Below are 16,457 nucleotides of genomic sequence, written 5' to 3'. Positions count from 1 at the left end.
TAGGTATTTTGTATGGTGGAGTATGATTTCACTGACTTGGAGTACGAAGAGCTTCTGCTTATTGTGACGAGTACGTTTGGTAACGGAGATGCACCAGAAAATGGCGAGGTAGCTGAAGGTTTTACTATTTTTTCTTACATATCAATAAAGTTAGCTTGTTCATTGTAATTTCATGACTCAAAAAGTCAAATTCTTCCTGTGATGTATCATGAAATGTTTTGACATTATAACCGATGACTTTTACTTGAGGATTGAACGATAAAACACAGCTTAACTTTTCTTGATTTTTAGAGTTTTGCACACGAGCTGTATGAGCTACGACACCCTCCAACAAACATAAAAAGGTAAATTTTATTTCTAAAATCTCCTATCCAATAAAATCATGATTTTCGAACAAATTGAGAAAACCTCTTAAAAGATTGCGCCTCAGTTAATGACTATTAATGGCTTATTGGATTTTTACCACAGCGAACAAAAACCGAAATTCAGAAGACAAATTAGCCAATTATTGATGGACGTGAATAATGATGGCACAAAAACTAGAAACGAGTCACAACCGCTGGCAAATTTAAGGTAATAAATGTTGAAACAGATTCCAATAACTTTTCTTCAGGAATACGATGTTTCAATAATTTTTTACAGGTATTCAATTTTCGGCCTTGGTTCCAATGCCTATCCAAATTTTTGTGCTTTTGCAAAATCTCTCGACAAGCTCATTCTGGAGCTTGGAGGAGAGAGCATTTTATCCTTGGGAACCGGGGACGAGTTATGTGGCCAGGAAGAGTCATTCAAAAACTGGGCAAAGGATGTCTTTAAGGTAATCGTGCAGACAAACACGTAAACTTTGCATCTCATTGCATTCATTCAAATATTACTCACATTTTTGGCTGTTTTGTGAATTTTTCATCCTGACAATTCTACCGTTCTCGTTTTCTTTGATATTGATTTTGGTAGTTTTTCTCTTCAACTTGAGCATTTTCTTCCTTTTCAAAGTCATATATTTTAATCATAAATATATCACTCTTCTATAACATTATTAAGTATAGTTGAAGCAAACATTGTTGTACGGGAGTGTAAAGATAACAGCAATAACCACAGTGTACCACAAGGATTAGAACGAATGTAGTGTCCGCCTCAGTACATCATTTATTGATACTGTAGTTGCCTGCCCTGCATATGTCTTGATTATATTTTATTTCCAAAAAAAGCAATTAACGAAGATTCTGCAGAACTCAGAAATAACAATACAATTTCATAATAAAGAAAGAAACAACATAAGAGAAACCAATAGAAATCCGGCCATTTAGAGAAATTTGTTGGACACAACAAAAACTTTTTGTAACATATAGGCCGCATGCGAAACATTTTGTATTGAGGATACTAACATGACATCTTCCTCCACATCCTTGGACACCATTTCTGCTAAATGGTCACCAGATAAATTTAAGTTTGTTCATTCAAAGGAAAAACCAGCGGAACTCTGTGTCAGTAAGTAAACAACTCTTTTCTAGTAAGAAGACATTCGTCAAAATTGTACATAGGAAAGTAGGCGTGTGAGACAATACGACTTGTTGGGGAGTACAAAGGATAACTTTATCTTAACTCAAGCTTGAAAGAACAAAATACAAGAATTAGAAAAGGGTCTTTCAAGAGCACGTTTACATTGTCTGTTTCATCTAAATCCACATCATGATATGTTTATGAGATTATTGGGTGGACTAAAGGTCTTTTTTATTATAATTCTATCGATATTTTAACCACTCTCAGATATACCAACCACGCTTAACTCGGTTATTTATTCATCCATTATTTTCCCTATCCTCCAAAGGCCTGAGTGATCTTTATCGTGGAACAATTCACCCATGTAAATTGATTGAACAAATTAATCTGCAGTCCGGCGATGCAAGGTAGAGTAAATTATTGAAACAATTAGAAGTAAACTGGATAAGCAACCAACTTTAGAGTCTTTTAAAGCTCGTTTGTCATCAGCACTTGTGCAGACCAATAACTTCATTTTCTTTTATCACTAGCCGTGCCACACTTTTGGTGAAAATCAATACAAACGGAGAGAAAAATATGTCATTCAAACCAGGCGATCACGTTTCTATATTTCCTGCCAATAACGTAAAACTTGTAAGCACGCTGCTCAATAAACTACACAACGCACCGCAACCTGACAAAGCGCTCACCATGCAGACATGTAGAGAGGAATCAGGTAAACATCTACAATGTTTATACAACATGAAGTAATGATGAATAGAATAATCTTGGAAAAAAGTAAACAACTTGGCTTGTTTATCTTATTATTTCTTGATTGATCCTTGGTGTGCGACCATGTAAAGATGTCATGAATACCATCAATATATTTCCCTGCAAAATGTACTGTGTCATTATATAAATGTAAAAAGGCAATTTATTTGATATATAGGACCGTTTGGTAAGACAACAAAATGGTGTATGATGAGCTCACTTCCAAATCCCTTTACCTTAAGAGAAGCCTTTTCGAGATACATCGACATTACTTCTACACCATCGCCACAAATTTTAACCTATCTCTCCACGCTGGTAAGCACAATATGAAAGATAGATTTGTTTTTGCATTGTCCTCTTTAAAATTAGACATTGTATGGCATTGTTAAATAGACCTCTAATGAAGCCGAAAAAAAAGAACTGGAAATTTTAGGAAAGGTAACAATATAACAAAAACAAAACATGATTATCACATGATTCAACAAAAGCATGCAATCTGTCCACCATTTGTTTGACTTCTCCCAGGGAGAATCCGAATACGAAGAATGGAAATATCATAAAAACAAAAATATCGTTGAAGTCATTCAAGATTTTTCATCCCTTAAAGTACCAGCAGCACTTTTGCTGACCCAACTACCTCGACTGCAACCCGTAAGTTATATGTTGGTGTTTACTTGTGCACGTCAAAAAAAGCAATAAAATCCAAACTTCTCAGGTCATCGAAAACTCGAATTCAGGCCCTTTTTTGAATGACGCGTGTACAATTAATGGCATATAAGTACAATGTCAAGTCATTTCGCACCTTTCAGAGATTCTACTCCATTTCATCGTCACCCCAAGTCTATCCAGACGAGATTCATGCGACAGTAGCTGTTGTAAGATTCAAGAAAGAAAGTAAGTTTGTATACATGGCGTGTATTTCATAAAAAATAGTAAAAGATTATGAGAATTTTATGCAAATTTTTGTGAAAGTCATAAACATAGCAGACACAACCGTTTTCCCATTTTTAGACATAATGAAAACTAGTAGCGTATTTTGAAATTTTGATGGCAGAAACATGCTTAATATCGATCAGAAAATAATAGGAAATGATGCAATATTTGGGAATTTAAACAAACTAATTTTGACTTTCGTTAAACGAAGTATAAATAGTAAATCTAATAAATTTTGAAACAGACGGAAAAGGCTCGATTCATAATGGAGTGTGTTCCACTTGGTTGGAGAGTTTAAAACCTGGTGACATAATACCCTGCTCAATTAGACAGTAAGTACATCACTATGGCTTGCAAATATATATTAATCTTGGGCTTCATGAATCATTTCGCGAAAACTAATTAACCTTAAATTTCGAATGACTCACAGCTAATTGCATCTTTAACTAAGTGTTTTTGTTTGCTGCTTTTTTAGTGCGCATTCTTTTCATATGCCCGAAGATACATCATTGCCGGTAATTATGGTGGGACCAGGTACTGGTATTGCACCATTCCGCAGTTTTTGGCAGCAACGAATGTTTGACAGGAACAACAAAATAATAGACAAAGGAAAGCACCAACGTAAGTCTACAAAATACCAATATTTTAAAAAGCGTAAGAACACAGTTCGGAAATTGATTAGCTTTGCTATAGTCTACTCTAGACCCACATTCTTCATTTCTCTAGATACCATACAGTATGAAAGTTGTATAGTACATGAGTAAATCATACGTATTTGTTACGACACAGTATAGGAATATACAGTAGGACCACTTCGCTATACAACTGGCTGCTGTATATTTAATTAGTTTACTGGCTGCCCTTTGCTATATCGTCAATCCTATTGGTCACACAATGCAATTTACTAGCTGCCAGTATGGTTATAGCATGCGTAATAAGATATGCGTGGCACAAAAAAATTTAATAGAGTGGCCCTACTGTATGTTCTCTATACTGTGGTTACAATTTGTTAAGTAAGGTGTAGCATGAGTACACTAATGTACACGTGACCATACCGCGTTGGTGGGCGACAATTAGGTTTTGATTGTTATTGTTCATGAAATCGTTTTTGAAGTACATATAAAGTATTTTAAACAAAGAAACGTATTATTATTGGATGTTCTAAGTAATTGGTGGTTCACATGGACGCCATGTTTATTGTCATTAAAAAAAAACATTATTAAATTTACCTCATGATATGACGGAAGCTTTTATCTTAAAGATCTTATGCAATAACAGTTTTACAACTATTGCATGCATAAATCAAGTATGAAACGATTGTAAATGCATATATATATATGTATCTATTATTTGTTTTCATACGTTGCACAGGAGAATGGTTAATAAGAAACAGAAAATCTATTTTGATAAAAGCATCATGATATTCTTAAATAAATAACTGCCTTAGCACTCTGAACTTAAAAAACATTAATAGGTTTCGCCTTTTTTGTTTAAATACTTAAAACGACAACATGACTATGTTATTGTATATTTATCATTTACATTTTCGACAAAGGAACTAGTCTTGGTCAAACGTGGGGACCAATGAGCTTATATTTTGGATGTCGAATGGCACAACATGATAATATTTATAAGAATGAGACAAATCATGCAATGAAAGAAGGAGGATTAGATAACGTTTATACGGCATTCTCAAGAGAGCCAAATATTCCTAAGGTAATTTTCCATTACAATACAAAAAGGGAAAATCAAAACTTTGAATTTGATCACTAGCTACCCATGCCTTAATTTTTCGTCAATGTTTTATATACATATTGTTATAATTGTTATTGGAAAGTTTCTCTCGTAGATGTTACGTTATCCAATTTCCTTATCTCAAAATTGCACCACTCCATACACGAAAGTAACTCGCTGTCAATATATAACAGTAATTTTCAGCAAACACAATATACTATTTTCAAATACAAATCTTAAGACAGAATTTGTATATATGAAACGTCGGCCTACTCCTGGCATTATCTCTTGAATAATACCCCTACACCTAGATTTCATTGCGTTTTAAAGTATGTCTGACTGTCATCGAAACAAGCAGAAATGTAATCGAACAAGACATATTTCTATAAAAGGCATTTCTTATATTTCTCTTGTAGACCTATGTTCAGGATCTAATAAAACAAAATGTCGTCGAAATTTATGATATGTTAGTAAACAAGAGGGGGCATTTCTACGTTTGTGGGGATGTTTCAATGGCAAATGATGTTCACACATCACTTGAGGTAAACTAAACTAACATTGCTTCTTTGTTTTACTAATATTGCATTTGTTATAGACTAGATTATTATCATTAGTACTGTGAATGCTCGTGAATAATGTACACAAAAAATAAGAAGTAAAATTTTGTCCTCTATTCGAACAGCATGCACTTCAACAGGAAGGTACAAAACAAAACAAAAACACGAAAGACTTTGTTGGTAATATGAAGGTAACATATTTAGCTGCTGGAATTTAAAATATGATCTTGAAAGTCTGCATGTTTTTTCTAAGTCAATTTATACACAATACACTGCTATAACTACAGAACAATGGAGTTTATCACGAAGACATATTTGGAATAACATTACGAACAAAGGAAACGACAGATAAAGCAAGACAAAGTAAGTACCTTTTCAAGAAAAAGAGACAACAGGAAACATGAAGCTTTAATTATGAGGCTTCATGTACACTCGAATCTAAAAATAATAAATAACATTATTTAATGGAGAGATTAAGATATATTTTCAAAATCAGTTTAGTGGTGTATCAATTATTTGGCAATTTTATTGTAGATCGTGGAAAAATTTCCTCAAGTTAAAAACCAAAGTGAGCATATATCAATATATTTACATTTACACTTTTCAAAAATAATGATTTACAAAACTTATATTTTACATATTTTAGCACAGTCCGACTTTGAACAAGTTGATCGATGAGCAATGGTTGAAAACGTTAGCAGAACTGAGCCTTAAAAAATGTGACAGTTTGGAGTCCAATATAGAAAGATATCGGAAACAATTTCATGTTTTTAGGAAATTCTTGTAGTTATAATACTTATATCATTAAAAAAGTGAAATACACAATGACATAGCATGCTGAATAGTATCTATTGTCCATATCAATGAAATGGCCTTTACCATAACTTACCACTTCATCGTTGGCCACAACATCGAGCACACATGGATATCGTCTACCAACTTAACCCATCGTCATTACCAATAGTTTTTGTGCAGCAAAATCTTATATGTTCATCAATATCCCTCTTAGCGAGCCTATAAGTTTTGGGTGCATTGAAATGACGATTAATTTCAACAAAGCGGTTTCTAAGAAATCGAGAAAAATAACCGACTTCTACGATTAAATTGTCTATGCCCTACCTGGTATCAAATCCTTGCCCACAAAACGGACATTCCGTAACTGTTTTTATGGTGTTAATGTGGTCATCGTTGTTTAAATGTTCATCTAATGTATGCAATTTTCTTTTACGTTCCTTAGAAGAAGAGACTTTGTAATCTTTTATTTTGAGTGAATTTTGTTTGAATGGAATTATTGGCGACCCGATTTCATTAGAAGACATTGTCAATGCTTTGTCATGTATATCATGTTTAAATATAGCCTTTCTTATGCTATCATCTTTAAATTCTATTTCTTTTGTGTATTTGGAACAACTGTTATTCTCTTGTGCACTAGCAAATTCATCACAATCCCAATCATATTGAAAACTCTTAGCTAGAAGCTCATCGAGACCATCGTCTAATTCAAAATGGTCCTTGTTTGATCCTAATAACCCACATTTATCTGTAAATGTATCTTTCCGCACAAAGGAATCATCAGTTCTGTCTCGCTTATTTATGACATCGAAATATTTACTTGTTTGACTGCTCTTTCCAAGGGTTGAATTAAAAAAATTCTTTCTTCCTTCGTAGCGAGATGAAGAGCCCTCAGATTCTGTGGTGTGATCATAAAGCCTTTTTAAGTCCCCGCGTCTATGTATTTCTTCACCAAGGGGATTCCGTAAACACGTTACATCTACAGTTTCTTGTTTAAAAACACTTTTATCTTTGCTCTTTTCAGGATGACTCTTCTTAAACCAATCATTTTTGGAAGATTTATTTCTTTGTGGTTTAACACGATAAAAACGTTCAGTATTTATCTGTCGATTGCGCTTTTCTGAAGTCGATTCGTTAGATATTTTTGAACTTTCCTTTAAATTTACCGATCTCTTTCCGTCAAAAGCATCGATGCAATTCTTTGACACAATTTTTCTACAATCACTAAGATTTTCATTATCACATGCGATATTCATCTTGGGATTGCTGTTATTGAAACTGAAATGAAAAATGTTTTTCGTTCCTCCAGTTCCATCATCTTTCACAGCAGCATTCTCCATTTTACGTTTCTCAAATCCTCTTTTCTTTGAATCCTTAGAGGAGTCAGAAACATCGGTGAGATCAATAACTTCGAATTTTTCTTCGCTCTTACAAATGTAATTTTGAGCGACAGCATCTACTTGTTTTCCATCGAGAGAATAATCTTTCTTCAGCAATAAATCTGCCTGAGGGAGCTGTCTGTTTCTCTGACTGTAATTTTTAAGATTAAATTTAATGTTCAATGGTTCATTATCCATATCAACAAGAATTTCCTCATCGAAATCTATATCTTGCATTTCCAAGGCGAAATGACTGTTGTCCTCAACAGGTGATTTTTTTAATTCATCAATACGACGATCTTGTCTTTTGTTTTTACTATTATCATCTTTCTTAGTATCACAACATTTTTCAACAACAATTCCTTCATTAAAATCATCATTCAACATTTCCATGGTCAACTCTTCATCGAAGATTTCAAACTCTCTACTTATTTCACGAGGCGTATCATTACGCATTTTATCGTATCCACTTTCATCAAAGTCTCTACGACTCAACGTAAGAACGTCCGCCTTGAACTTATGAGATAAGAAGTGAGAACTAACTTTCGGAAGATCTTTATAGTCATTTTTTGACTTCTCGTTTGATGCTTTCTCCTTAATATCCTCTTTAAGATCATTTTTAGGTTCTACAGAGGTTATCTACAAAGTATTGATATAATTCCAAACTAGATATCATGTTCTGACTCATTTGCTACACACCAAATACACATAACTATTACCACTTCAAGGAAATTTGATTTAGCAGTTTTTTGCTCAATTTGTGCCAGATTTTGCATTCTATGCTAAGCAGCAAATTGCTCGAAACAACTTACCTATACTTATTAGAAAGCTCAGTCACTGCCTGAATTTGCTGATACACACATTGCTTGGCACACTGCAATGCATAATATATTTGGCACTAAACATGCCAGTTTCTCTGAACAAGCTGAGCTTGCATTAGGCTGTGCAAACTGATCTGAGCTCCATTAAAACAATTAAAGATAACTTTCAAATCAATCATGACTACATGCTAGAGGAAAATGCATTTAACTTAAATTTATCTGTTTCACAATTTTGCTGTTTCATAAAAGAAATAAAATTGGTTATTCATGTTTGCACTGGCTTATGCAAACGTCTCAGATGTTTGTGAGAGAACTCTTGAGCAGGTGCAACCGTTGAGCTTCGGTCTCAAGCTTCCACTGATCTTCTCTCAAGTTTTCCTATAGGTTTCCTTAGTTTCCATAAGCTTGTGCAAACACAATAAACATCTTTCATCAAAGATCAAAACAACAAAAAATTGGGTTATCACCGAACATCAACATATCATACTAATGCTCTTACTTGTGCAACTTTTTACAATGACAAGATTCATGGTTATTTTGTAACTCATCAAATTTAAAGTGCAAAGTGACCTCCAGGTTTTAAATGGTGTTTAATACACAACATGCATATTCATGAAGCATAAAAAAATTTGCAGGCTGGCTATGCAACTAATTACAATGCATAGATTTGTTCTTGGAGAATTCTGCAAATACTTACGAATAGAGAACTGAGTGGAAGGTGGGACACCTCCTGCCAACTTGGAAAAATTGGCATCAGGTCAAGCAGCTTCTTCCTGGAAGAATCAGGCAGTGGCTTATTTAAAAAATCAACAATTTTTTGATGTAGCTATTATTGACAAAAATTGTACATTAGGAATCCATGAATCATTCTGTGCATACCTGTTTTCAGTAGTTTCATTCGTATTTAATGGCGGTTCCTCACCATGAACATAAGAATTTTCATTATTTGATACGTACGTTGTGAAATTTCCATTAACTGCATTGCTTATGGCAGGTTTCTTTAAGCTTTTCAAACTCAAATTGGCACGTTTTCTTTTGCCACTGAGTTCCATGTCAGGATAAATTACTTTCGGCGATCCACGACTCCACGAGGATCACGACATAAAGCACGAGGCTTAAAATCCTTATGTTTCAGTTTGGTATGTTTGGTAAAGCGCTGACACAGCATGTTTTGTAAGATTGTTTTCATGATTCATCGCTAAGAATGGTAATACACAACTAAAAAATTTTGAAATAAATTTGAGCAATCCATTATGTCATATAAATTCTCATTCATTGAAATGGCATAGTGCATTCAAGTGAAAGAAATCATGAAGTGAATGATAAAAATAGTTTTTGAAGTGGAAGTTTTTCTTCCAAAATTTCCTAGTCGCCGCCATGTTTGTTTTCAAAACCGTTCAATTTTAAAAGAAATCAATGGTAGCAGATAACTGTCCTACGCTCAGTTTTTTTGTCAGAATTGAAAATTAAGCTTACAATATAATAATTGGAGAGGTCGAAATAAAATTTCAGTGCACAAAAACTTAGCAAATCACCACTTTTCAGTATAATTCCGATATACTTTTGTGAGAGAAATGGAAAGAGAAAATAGCAGGGAAAATGAACCGTTGCTAATTATCATCCTTGGCTGTACGGGAACAGGAAAATCCAAACTTTCAATCGAAATTGGCCGTCAAATTGGAGGTGAAATAATAAGTGCAGATTCGATGCAAGTTTACGAAGGACTTGATATTGTGACAAATAAGGTGACAAAAGAAGAACAGGCTCAAGTTAAACATCATTTGCTCGATTTCGTTAAACCGAACGACATATATTCCGTAGTGAAATTTCAAGCTACAGCATTGGAAACAATAGCTGATTTGCATAGGCGAAAAAAAATCCCAGTAATTGTAGGCGGCACGAATTATTATATTGAATCTCTGTTGTGGGATCAACTAATCAACGAATTGGAGAAATCCAATGAACATATCAACTCAATATTTAGGAACGATGAACTGAACGAAGATAATTCACCCTGTAACGCGAACACAGATCACGCTGGAGGATCTCACAGTGGAATTCTAAATCTGAACGTCGATGAAAGCAATTCTAAAGAAGGTGTACATGAAGATAAAAAAATCTGCGAAAACAACTTGCTGTTGCACAAGGAGCTCGCGAGTATTGATCCAGAAATGGCGAAAATATTGCACCCAAATGATATAAGAAAGATAAAACGAAGTCTTCAAGTGTATCAGCGTTCAGGCATGAGACACAGCGAGTTATTAGCTCAACAACATTCTCTAAAGGGCTCAACTAATTATAGTGGGCCCATGAGATTCAACAACGTTTGTGTTCTGTGGTTGCAGTGCGCTTTTGAGACCCTTGATAAAAGATTAGATGCAAGAGTAGACAAAATGATTGAAATGGGCCTTGTGGAAGAGCTGGTTGACTTTTACGTTTCTTGGAAAACTGAAATGGCTGATAGCAGCATTGGTATTCTGCAGAGTATTGGCTTTAAGGAGTTCCGTAAATTTTTGGAATTAGGTTACGAAAGAGCTGAACAAGATCCAGTTTTGTTTCAAAAATGCGTGGATGACATGAAAAGTGCGACGCGTCGGTACGCACGAAGGCAAGTGAGGTGGGTGAAAAACAGATTCTTGGGTCGTCCTTCTAACTCCTCACCGGATGTTTATGGTTTGGACGCGACCAATCTTGAAATGTGGGAGGACAATGTCCTAGGGAAAGCTGTGGATATTGTTAACTGTTTTCGTCATGGGGATAAAGTAAACCACGCTCCTTTAGAGCGTGTTGTTGTAGATATAAAAGCCAAACATGCAAATCATGTCTGTGAGGTATGCAACAACAGAATAATTATTGGAAACAGATCTTGGGAAGCTCATCAACACTCCAAGTCTCATCGACATCATAAGAAGCTCCAGACGAAAAAAAATAAAGTGCTCGCTGAGAATGAATTGTGATGGTCAAATAAATTATCCGTGAAACTTCGTGTGCAAATATAGTTCTAATTAATTTAACGATTTTGGTGCAATGTATAGATCAGTGTCCATAAAATAGATTAGTTGCAAATTATGTTGCGTCACAACTGAAAATTGGAAGTGTGCAAGAGCTTGTCCTATTCACATTCGTTTCAACAGTTCATAGCTATAAAGCGCTTTCGAGATGAATAATTTCTAACTCGATACATTGCCTCAACTTAGTTAAACAAGTATGAGTGAAAAGATAAAAGCAACAAGCAAAAATGAAAAATACGATGAATTGATACTTACACAACAAGTTAACATAAAAAAACTCGAGAAAGAAATATCCATGTTGAAAAAAAACATAGAACGATACTCGGAGAGCTTGAGGAAGAGCAGAAAACGCAACGACGAAGTGAGTAGCAGTATCGGGAAGATCGTGTTGGCAGAAAATGGAAAATTCAAAAATACCTTGGAGAAATTTTCAAATATTTTAGTCGATGTTGGCGAGTACAAAAACAAGCATGTGTCAATGATTTACGATAAGGTAGAATATTTGTTTCATGCATTTTCTCACATAAATTTAAACATATTTGCACTAATATTATATTTTAGCCACGTATTAAGTTGGAAATTTCAATAGCAAAGTGAGTAGAACTGGGACGATCCCATTTCTGAATTTACAGAATTTTTTTAAAATTTGTTCTGGCACTTTGAACGATACAGGTCAAATGTGTATAACCGAGTATTCTATTTTTTTCCAATGGCAGTTATTCCGTGGCCTTTAAATTTGTACGACACATAATGTATTTTGCTTACTTGGGAATTTAAAGCTTGATCTGCCGCGGCGCTGCGCATAAATGATAAAATTAATTGCGAGTTGTGACACGATGTTAATTTTATGAAGGTTATTGGAGAATTGTCTCTGTCTCGTTGTCGATGCAAGCAAGCATCGTTCAACATAGACCATGCCATGAAAACACGCAAGGAAGAGTATCGTAAAGAGAAATATTTCAAGAAAATCAAAGAATCGGAACCAACTGATAATCAAAAGTTTGCTAGAGCTCACTCTTCGCTCCTCGCCTCGGTTTTGGAAACCGAAAAAGCGTTTCAGGCGCTCACAGAGGAGCTGGAATCATTTGATAAACAGCGCATTGCGGAACTGCGCGCTGTGTTGCTTTCCTTCACAAAAAGCGAGCTCAACTATCACTCGCACGCGTTAGAGTTGTACTCAAAAGGCTATAATATGCTGCGAGATGTCGGTATGATATAATATATTTTTACTTGCTTTAAATACACGTGCTGTTTTACTCGAAATAAGTTTCTACAGTCATCTAAAAGCTGCTTTTTAAAATTCTTTGATATTACAACACGATGAGAATCAACAAATTTCGAGCTTCTCATTGTTGAATGGAAATGATTTGAAGTTGGAATTTTTTCGATTTTTATTGATAATGCTAAATGAGATGTGCAACAAATTAAGTATATGCTAGGATTATTCTTTTTTCTGTGTTATATATTTAGATGTGTCTGCAGCATCATCAATGGTGGAAGTTCAAGACAGCAAAGCCTCTCTTGGTGACAGCAAAATGGACAGTAGTGCTACAGGTAGCATGGAGTAAGAAATCACAGACACGTAAATGAACAACCTCTTACTGAACAATCATGTCCATTTAAATGTACCGTCATAATTGCTTGTATATCATGCTGTAAACATGAACATCATTTTATTTGAATATTTATTTTATGGCTATGATGATTGTTCAATGTTTCGTTTTTTTGTTTTTACTTCGTTACCATACCACTCGGATTTGGTAAAAATTCATATTATTTGGATGTCAACCCATAATATATTACTAATGACCCTTTATTCCGTTATGCTGCACATTTAAGAACAACAAGTAATTGCGATGCAACCCTTTTAAATTCACATGTAAAGGGGTTGGGTGATAACTGATAAGAGATGAAAAATATTACAGCACAATCTGCCATGCATCTTACAATAGCCTAAATGTTTCAACTACATGACGTTTCCCTCAATACAAAAATGTAAACAAACATGGCGGGTCTTGTTGCTGATTACGGCGGTGAAAGCGAAGACGAAAGCTGTACTGAATCGTCATTAGAAAACAAAACAGAGGAAAAGGACGATCAAAAATATCCTATTAAAACACATGATTATCAGGAAAAACTGCATCTGCCAGACATGCTGAAAAATACACCGAAATTGACTAGTTCCCCGACAAAATTAAACACAGCTTCAGTATTTTTCAATCCGTTCAAAGTAAAAGATGAGGAAAAACTGGAAATTCTCGAAAAACACGTAAAGTTGAGTGAAGGAAACAATTACGATTCATCTAGGGACATGACTATATTTCAGCGCAGTGAAAACACACGTAGATTTTTCAAACAAAAGAATTCAAAAAGCAAGTGGGAGAGAAACGAAGAAAACGATCATTTCAAACCAACGACAATGGTAAAGCGCAAACGAAGAGTGGGGGTTAATGACTCGCTCATTCCCCCCAAAAAAGCTCTTGAAGCGTACAAGAAACAACGAACAGAGGAAGCATTGTCACATTTAACATGATCTGATATACAGTTATGGTGCTTTTAGTGCAATATTGGTAGCACTCTCTTACATACAGAATTGGGTAGGCTGCTTGTACAGGGATATTATTAGAATCAGTGGTGCCATGATTATCAGCAGAAAACATGCCATACATAAGGCATTCAAACATTTTTCAGTTTTAACGCAAGCTAATCTTAATTGTATCTGTAAAATCTTTTGTTCTTAGTTACCTCTGAAGGTTTTCTAACTAAATTGCGCTGATTCTCTGGAGGCACTGAGTCCACGCAATTAAACGTAAGGAAACATTGATGGAAATGAGAAACAGGTACAAAGATTCGGCTTATCAAAGTACATAAGTGGAGCAAACTTACATATATTGATGAGCTTAACAACCTTCAGCTAACACAGAAGTCACAAGAGTGCGATTGGTGAATACCGTGAAATTTACTTCCGACAGACGTTTCAGATGTCGAAAAGGTAATGCTGCGATTTTGCAAGGGCTAAATGACAACGAGAGCTTATCCTTCGTACGTCAAGTCAACATACCGATTTTACGACCGCAGAGGATCGAAGACTGTTATTGAGTGAATGAATTTAACTTTGCCTTTCACTCATTTCTTATCGTACATTTATCATTGATGAATAAAGATAGGCAATACAATGCCAGCTTTCTTCTCATAAACACTTGTATATAAGTGGACGAAAAATGAACATCTACGGTGCATTTTAGGTTAACTGAGGCAAATGCAACCAGAAAAGTTCCACGCGAGGAAAACGGAAGCATAAAAGACTTTAGCTAACTTATGTGTAATTGAAAACTGTAATTTTCAAAAGATGAGTAAACACTGACGTATCACTGTAAGACAATATGAGGCTATAATTTTGACATCGATGCATTATCTATCTAAAACACAACCAAAGCAATCAACAGAAGCAGGTGTTTTTAAAACAGGTTTGCGATAAAAGTCACGTTTTTTTGCATCAAATTTGCCAAAATGCTCAATTTTACTATTTACGAACAACTTTGAAAGGTAAATCTATCCAAGAATAATTATTTAAACAAAAAGTGAATGAATAACATGAACCATACTAGATGTGAAAGCTCTCAACAATAACTTGTCGAATCGTGGGTTACGGAATGAATAATTTTTGCTTGTCTCGTTGTGCTCATTTAAAATCTGCTCGATAAACGTGTGACTAATTCAGTAACATTACTTCGCAGCGCATGATGTAATGGATAATTTCTCATGAATAAAATGTCTGTTCTTTTCCTGGCCCATTTCCATTTTGTCCGGATATCGAAGTCATAGTTATCAAGAGTTTAATTGCTATTGCTTATTAAAAGAGACCAAAAAAAAGTTATTCATACCCGAACATCAACAACATACGAAGAACTGTCAATATTACGCATTTTACAGCGCGATTGCAAAGGATCTTAGTAACGCAAAGGAAAGGTTCGGCATTTTTCTGTTCTTGACTGACAAGTTCAGGTAATAAAGTAATATCCTCGTAACACAAAGTTGACAAAGTTATGAAGCATGCAACGACCCTTTGAAATATAACACGTAGATCGCCATCGCACCGGTAATGTTTACTTTACAGTTTTTATCTATATGTCTGCTTTGGGATCTTTAAATAGCCAAATGCGTGAAAAAGAGCTTTGAATGGAAGAATTGCTGAGACGAGAAAACATAAGGACAATCCCAACTTTAAAAATCTGTGCGAGTGATACATATTCGTTTAAATTTTCATACCACACTAAAAAGACAAAAATAGAACGGGAACGAAAAGTTTAAAATGCATTATAAAAAGTGGACAAAACAACAAAACAAACTAACGACAAATTAAACAATATATGTATGCTATATACGATTAATGAGATGAAGGCATTAAGTTCAAAAATGAGATTTATGAATTAGAAAAACTATGTTTTAATATAGTAAAGAAAAAGTTCAATATAAATGCTAATAATACCCCATGGACAATGGTGCTCTCAAAATTGAAACAAGAAATAACTATGATGTATGCTTCATGTATTGAACAATCACAAAAGTGTTTTAAATAGTTAAGAAAAAAATATAGCTAGCTGAGCAAACGTAGATATGATAACTTTCTTTAAAGTTTTGATTACGAAACCGAGTTACAGAAATTAGTAGGCAAACGGTGTCACACGAATTGAAAATTAATTATGAAAGCAATTTCTTGAAGCAGATGCTGAACATGAAAAACGGGATTTTAATATTCTATAGCTGATTTAACTAGCAAAGCGAAGTGATTTTCAAAGCAGCAGAGCACTGTCCACAGCATGATCTGGCTGTTAAACGTTTCGAGGGACACAAATAATATTACATACATAAAGCTACAACGGATATAAACGCAGCTTGGCCAATTTTAACCAAATTGCTACGGTAAATCCGTCTCAACTGCATGGTTTGAATCACGAGACGCATTTTTGAAACTGTCTA

The 16,457-nt window shown here is 34.7% G+C and overlaps 5 protein-coding genes across 11 annotated transcripts in view; 4 read left to right on the top strand and 1 right to left on the bottom strand.

Annotated features, from left to right (window-relative positions):
• Positions 1-6,316, top strand: part of LOC124433818 (nitric oxide synthase, brain-like) — a 34,991-nt gene extending 28,675 nt beyond the window's left edge. For all 4 annotated transcript variants that reach the window (XM_046983608.1, XM_046983611.1, XM_046983609.1 and 1 more), the window contains exons 16-34: positions 4-108; positions 292-344; positions 469-573; positions 643-817; positions 1,350-1,488; positions 1,829-1,907; positions 2,031-2,215; positions 2,429-2,565; positions 2,644-2,688; positions 2,776-2,901; positions 3,060-3,144; positions 3,428-3,515; positions 3,659-3,804; positions 4,739-4,899; positions 5,334-5,459; positions 5,600-5,665; positions 5,762-5,837; positions 6,009-6,042; positions 6,121-6,316. In XM_046983608.1, the coding sequence (XP_046839564.1) occupies positions 4-108; positions 292-344; positions 469-573; positions 643-817; positions 1,350-1,488; positions 1,829-1,907; positions 2,031-2,215; positions 2,429-2,565; positions 2,644-2,688; positions 2,776-2,901; positions 3,060-3,144; positions 3,428-3,515; positions 3,659-3,804; positions 4,739-4,899; positions 5,334-5,459; positions 5,600-5,665; positions 5,762-5,837; positions 6,009-6,034 (1,923 nt within the window). In that variant the 3' untranslated portion in view covers positions 6,035-6,042; positions 6,121-6,316. The remainder of the gene's footprint in view (positions 1-3; positions 109-291; positions 345-468; positions 574-642; positions 818-1,349; positions 1,489-1,828; positions 1,908-2,030; positions 2,216-2,428; positions 2,566-2,643; positions 2,689-2,775; positions 2,902-3,059; positions 3,145-3,427; positions 3,516-3,658; positions 3,805-4,738; positions 4,900-5,333; positions 5,460-5,599; positions 5,666-5,761; positions 5,838-6,008; positions 6,043-6,120) is intronic.
• Positions 1,486-9,751, bottom strand: LOC124433820. 4 transcript variants are annotated; one of them, XM_046983613.1, is made up of 8 exons: positions 9,346-9,751; positions 9,164-9,239; positions 6,594-8,284; positions 6,364-6,488; positions 5,846-5,912; positions 3,053-3,120; positions 2,487-2,562; positions 1,486-2,370 (listed from the first exon to the last, which is right to left on the bottom strand). In XM_046983613.1, the coding sequence occupies exons 1-4, from the start codon at positions 9,516-9,518 to the stop codon at positions 6,407-6,409; spliced, it is 2,022 nt and encodes a 673-aa protein (XP_046839569.1). In that variant the 5' UTR covers positions 9,519-9,751; the 3' UTR covers positions 1,486-2,370; positions 2,487-2,562; positions 3,053-3,120; positions 5,846-5,912; positions 6,364-6,406. The 4 variants fall into 4 exon arrangements, with proteins under 4 accessions (XP_046839569.1, XP_046839568.1, XP_046839571.1 ...); XM_046983612.1 differs by having other exon boundaries at positions 2,487-3,120; XM_046983615.1 differs by lacking the exons at positions 1,486-2,370; positions 2,487-2,562; positions 3,053-3,120 and adding an exon at positions 3,745-3,810.
• Positions 9,752-9,855: 104 nt separating this feature from the next.
• On the top strand, positions 9,856-13,179 carry LOC124435712 (tRNA dimethylallyltransferase-like). The gene is made up of 3 exons (XM_046985685.1): positions 9,856-11,970; positions 12,331-12,685; positions 12,948-13,179. The coding sequence occupies exon 1, from the start codon at positions 10,041-10,043 to the stop codon at positions 11,421-11,423; it is 1,383 nt and encodes a 460-aa protein (XP_046841641.1). The 5' UTR covers positions 9,856-10,040; the 3' UTR covers positions 11,424-11,970; positions 12,331-12,685; positions 12,948-13,179.
• Positions 11,674-13,045, top strand: LOC124435274 (protein FAM92A-like). Its single transcript, XM_046985210.1, has 3 exons — positions 11,674-11,838; positions 12,331-12,685; positions 12,948-13,045. The coding sequence occupies exons 1-3, from the start codon at positions 11,674-11,676 to the stop codon at positions 13,043-13,045; spliced, it is 618 nt and encodes a 205-aa protein (XP_046841166.1).
• Positions 13,180-13,343: 164 nt separating the features above from the next.
• Positions 13,344-14,854, top strand: LOC124435715. Its single transcript, XM_046985688.1, has one exon. It carries the CDS (start codon positions 13,483-13,485, stop codon positions 14,008-14,010), a length of 528 nt encoding a protein of 175 aa, XP_046841644.1. The 5' UTR covers positions 13,344-13,482; the 3' UTR covers positions 14,011-14,854.
• The last annotated feature ends 1,603 nt before the right edge of the window (positions 14,855-16,457 follow it).

The sequence above is a fragment of the Xenia sp. Carnegie-2017 genome, unplaced genomic scaffold (genome assembly GCF_021976095.1).
Source record: "Xenia sp. Carnegie-2017 unplaced genomic scaffold, XeniaSp_v1 HiC_scaffold_14, whole genome shotgun sequence".
In the NCBI taxonomy this organism is placed as follows: Eukaryota; Metazoa; Cnidaria; class Anthozoa; order Malacalcyonacea; family Xeniidae; genus Xenia; species Xenia sp. Carnegie-2017.
The sequence above is the reverse complement of the archived record's forward strand: the minus strand, read 5'-3'. Positions and strand labels throughout refer to the sequence as shown.

Bases quoted from the DNA above. Each gene is read 5' to 3' on its own strand.
- LOC124433820 (XM_046983612.1), bottom strand. From the start codon at position 9,518: ATGGAACTCAGTGGCAAAAGAAAACGTGCCAATTTGAGTTTGAAAAGC. The intron at 9,240-9,345 runs GTATGCACAGAA...TGATTCTTCCAG, and splicing joins AATGAAACTACTGAAAACAG to GAAGAAGCTGCTTGACCTGA. The intron at 8,285-9,163 runs GTAAGTATTTGC...AATACTTTGTAG, and splicing joins TTCCACTCAGTTCTCTATTC to ATAACCTCTGTAGAACCTAA.
- LOC124435712 (XM_046985685.1), top strand. From the start codon at position 10,041: ATGGAAAGAGAAAATAGCAGGGAAAATGAACCGTTGCTAATTATCATC.
- LOC124435274 (XM_046985210.1), top strand. From the start codon at position 11,674: ATGAGTGAAAAGATAAAAGCAACAAGCAAAAATGAAAAATACGATGAA. The intron at 11,839-12,330 runs GTGAGTAGCAGT...AATTTTATGAAG, and splicing joins GCAGAAAACGCAACGACGAA to GTTATTGGAGAATTGTCTCT. The intron at 12,686-12,947 runs GTATGATATAAT...TTATATATTTAG, and splicing joins TAATATGCTGCGAGATGTCG to ATGTGTCTGCAGCATCATCA.
- LOC124435715 (XM_046985688.1), top strand. From the start codon at position 13,483: ATGGCGGGTCTTGTTGCTGATTACGGCGGTGAAAGCGAAGACGAAAGC.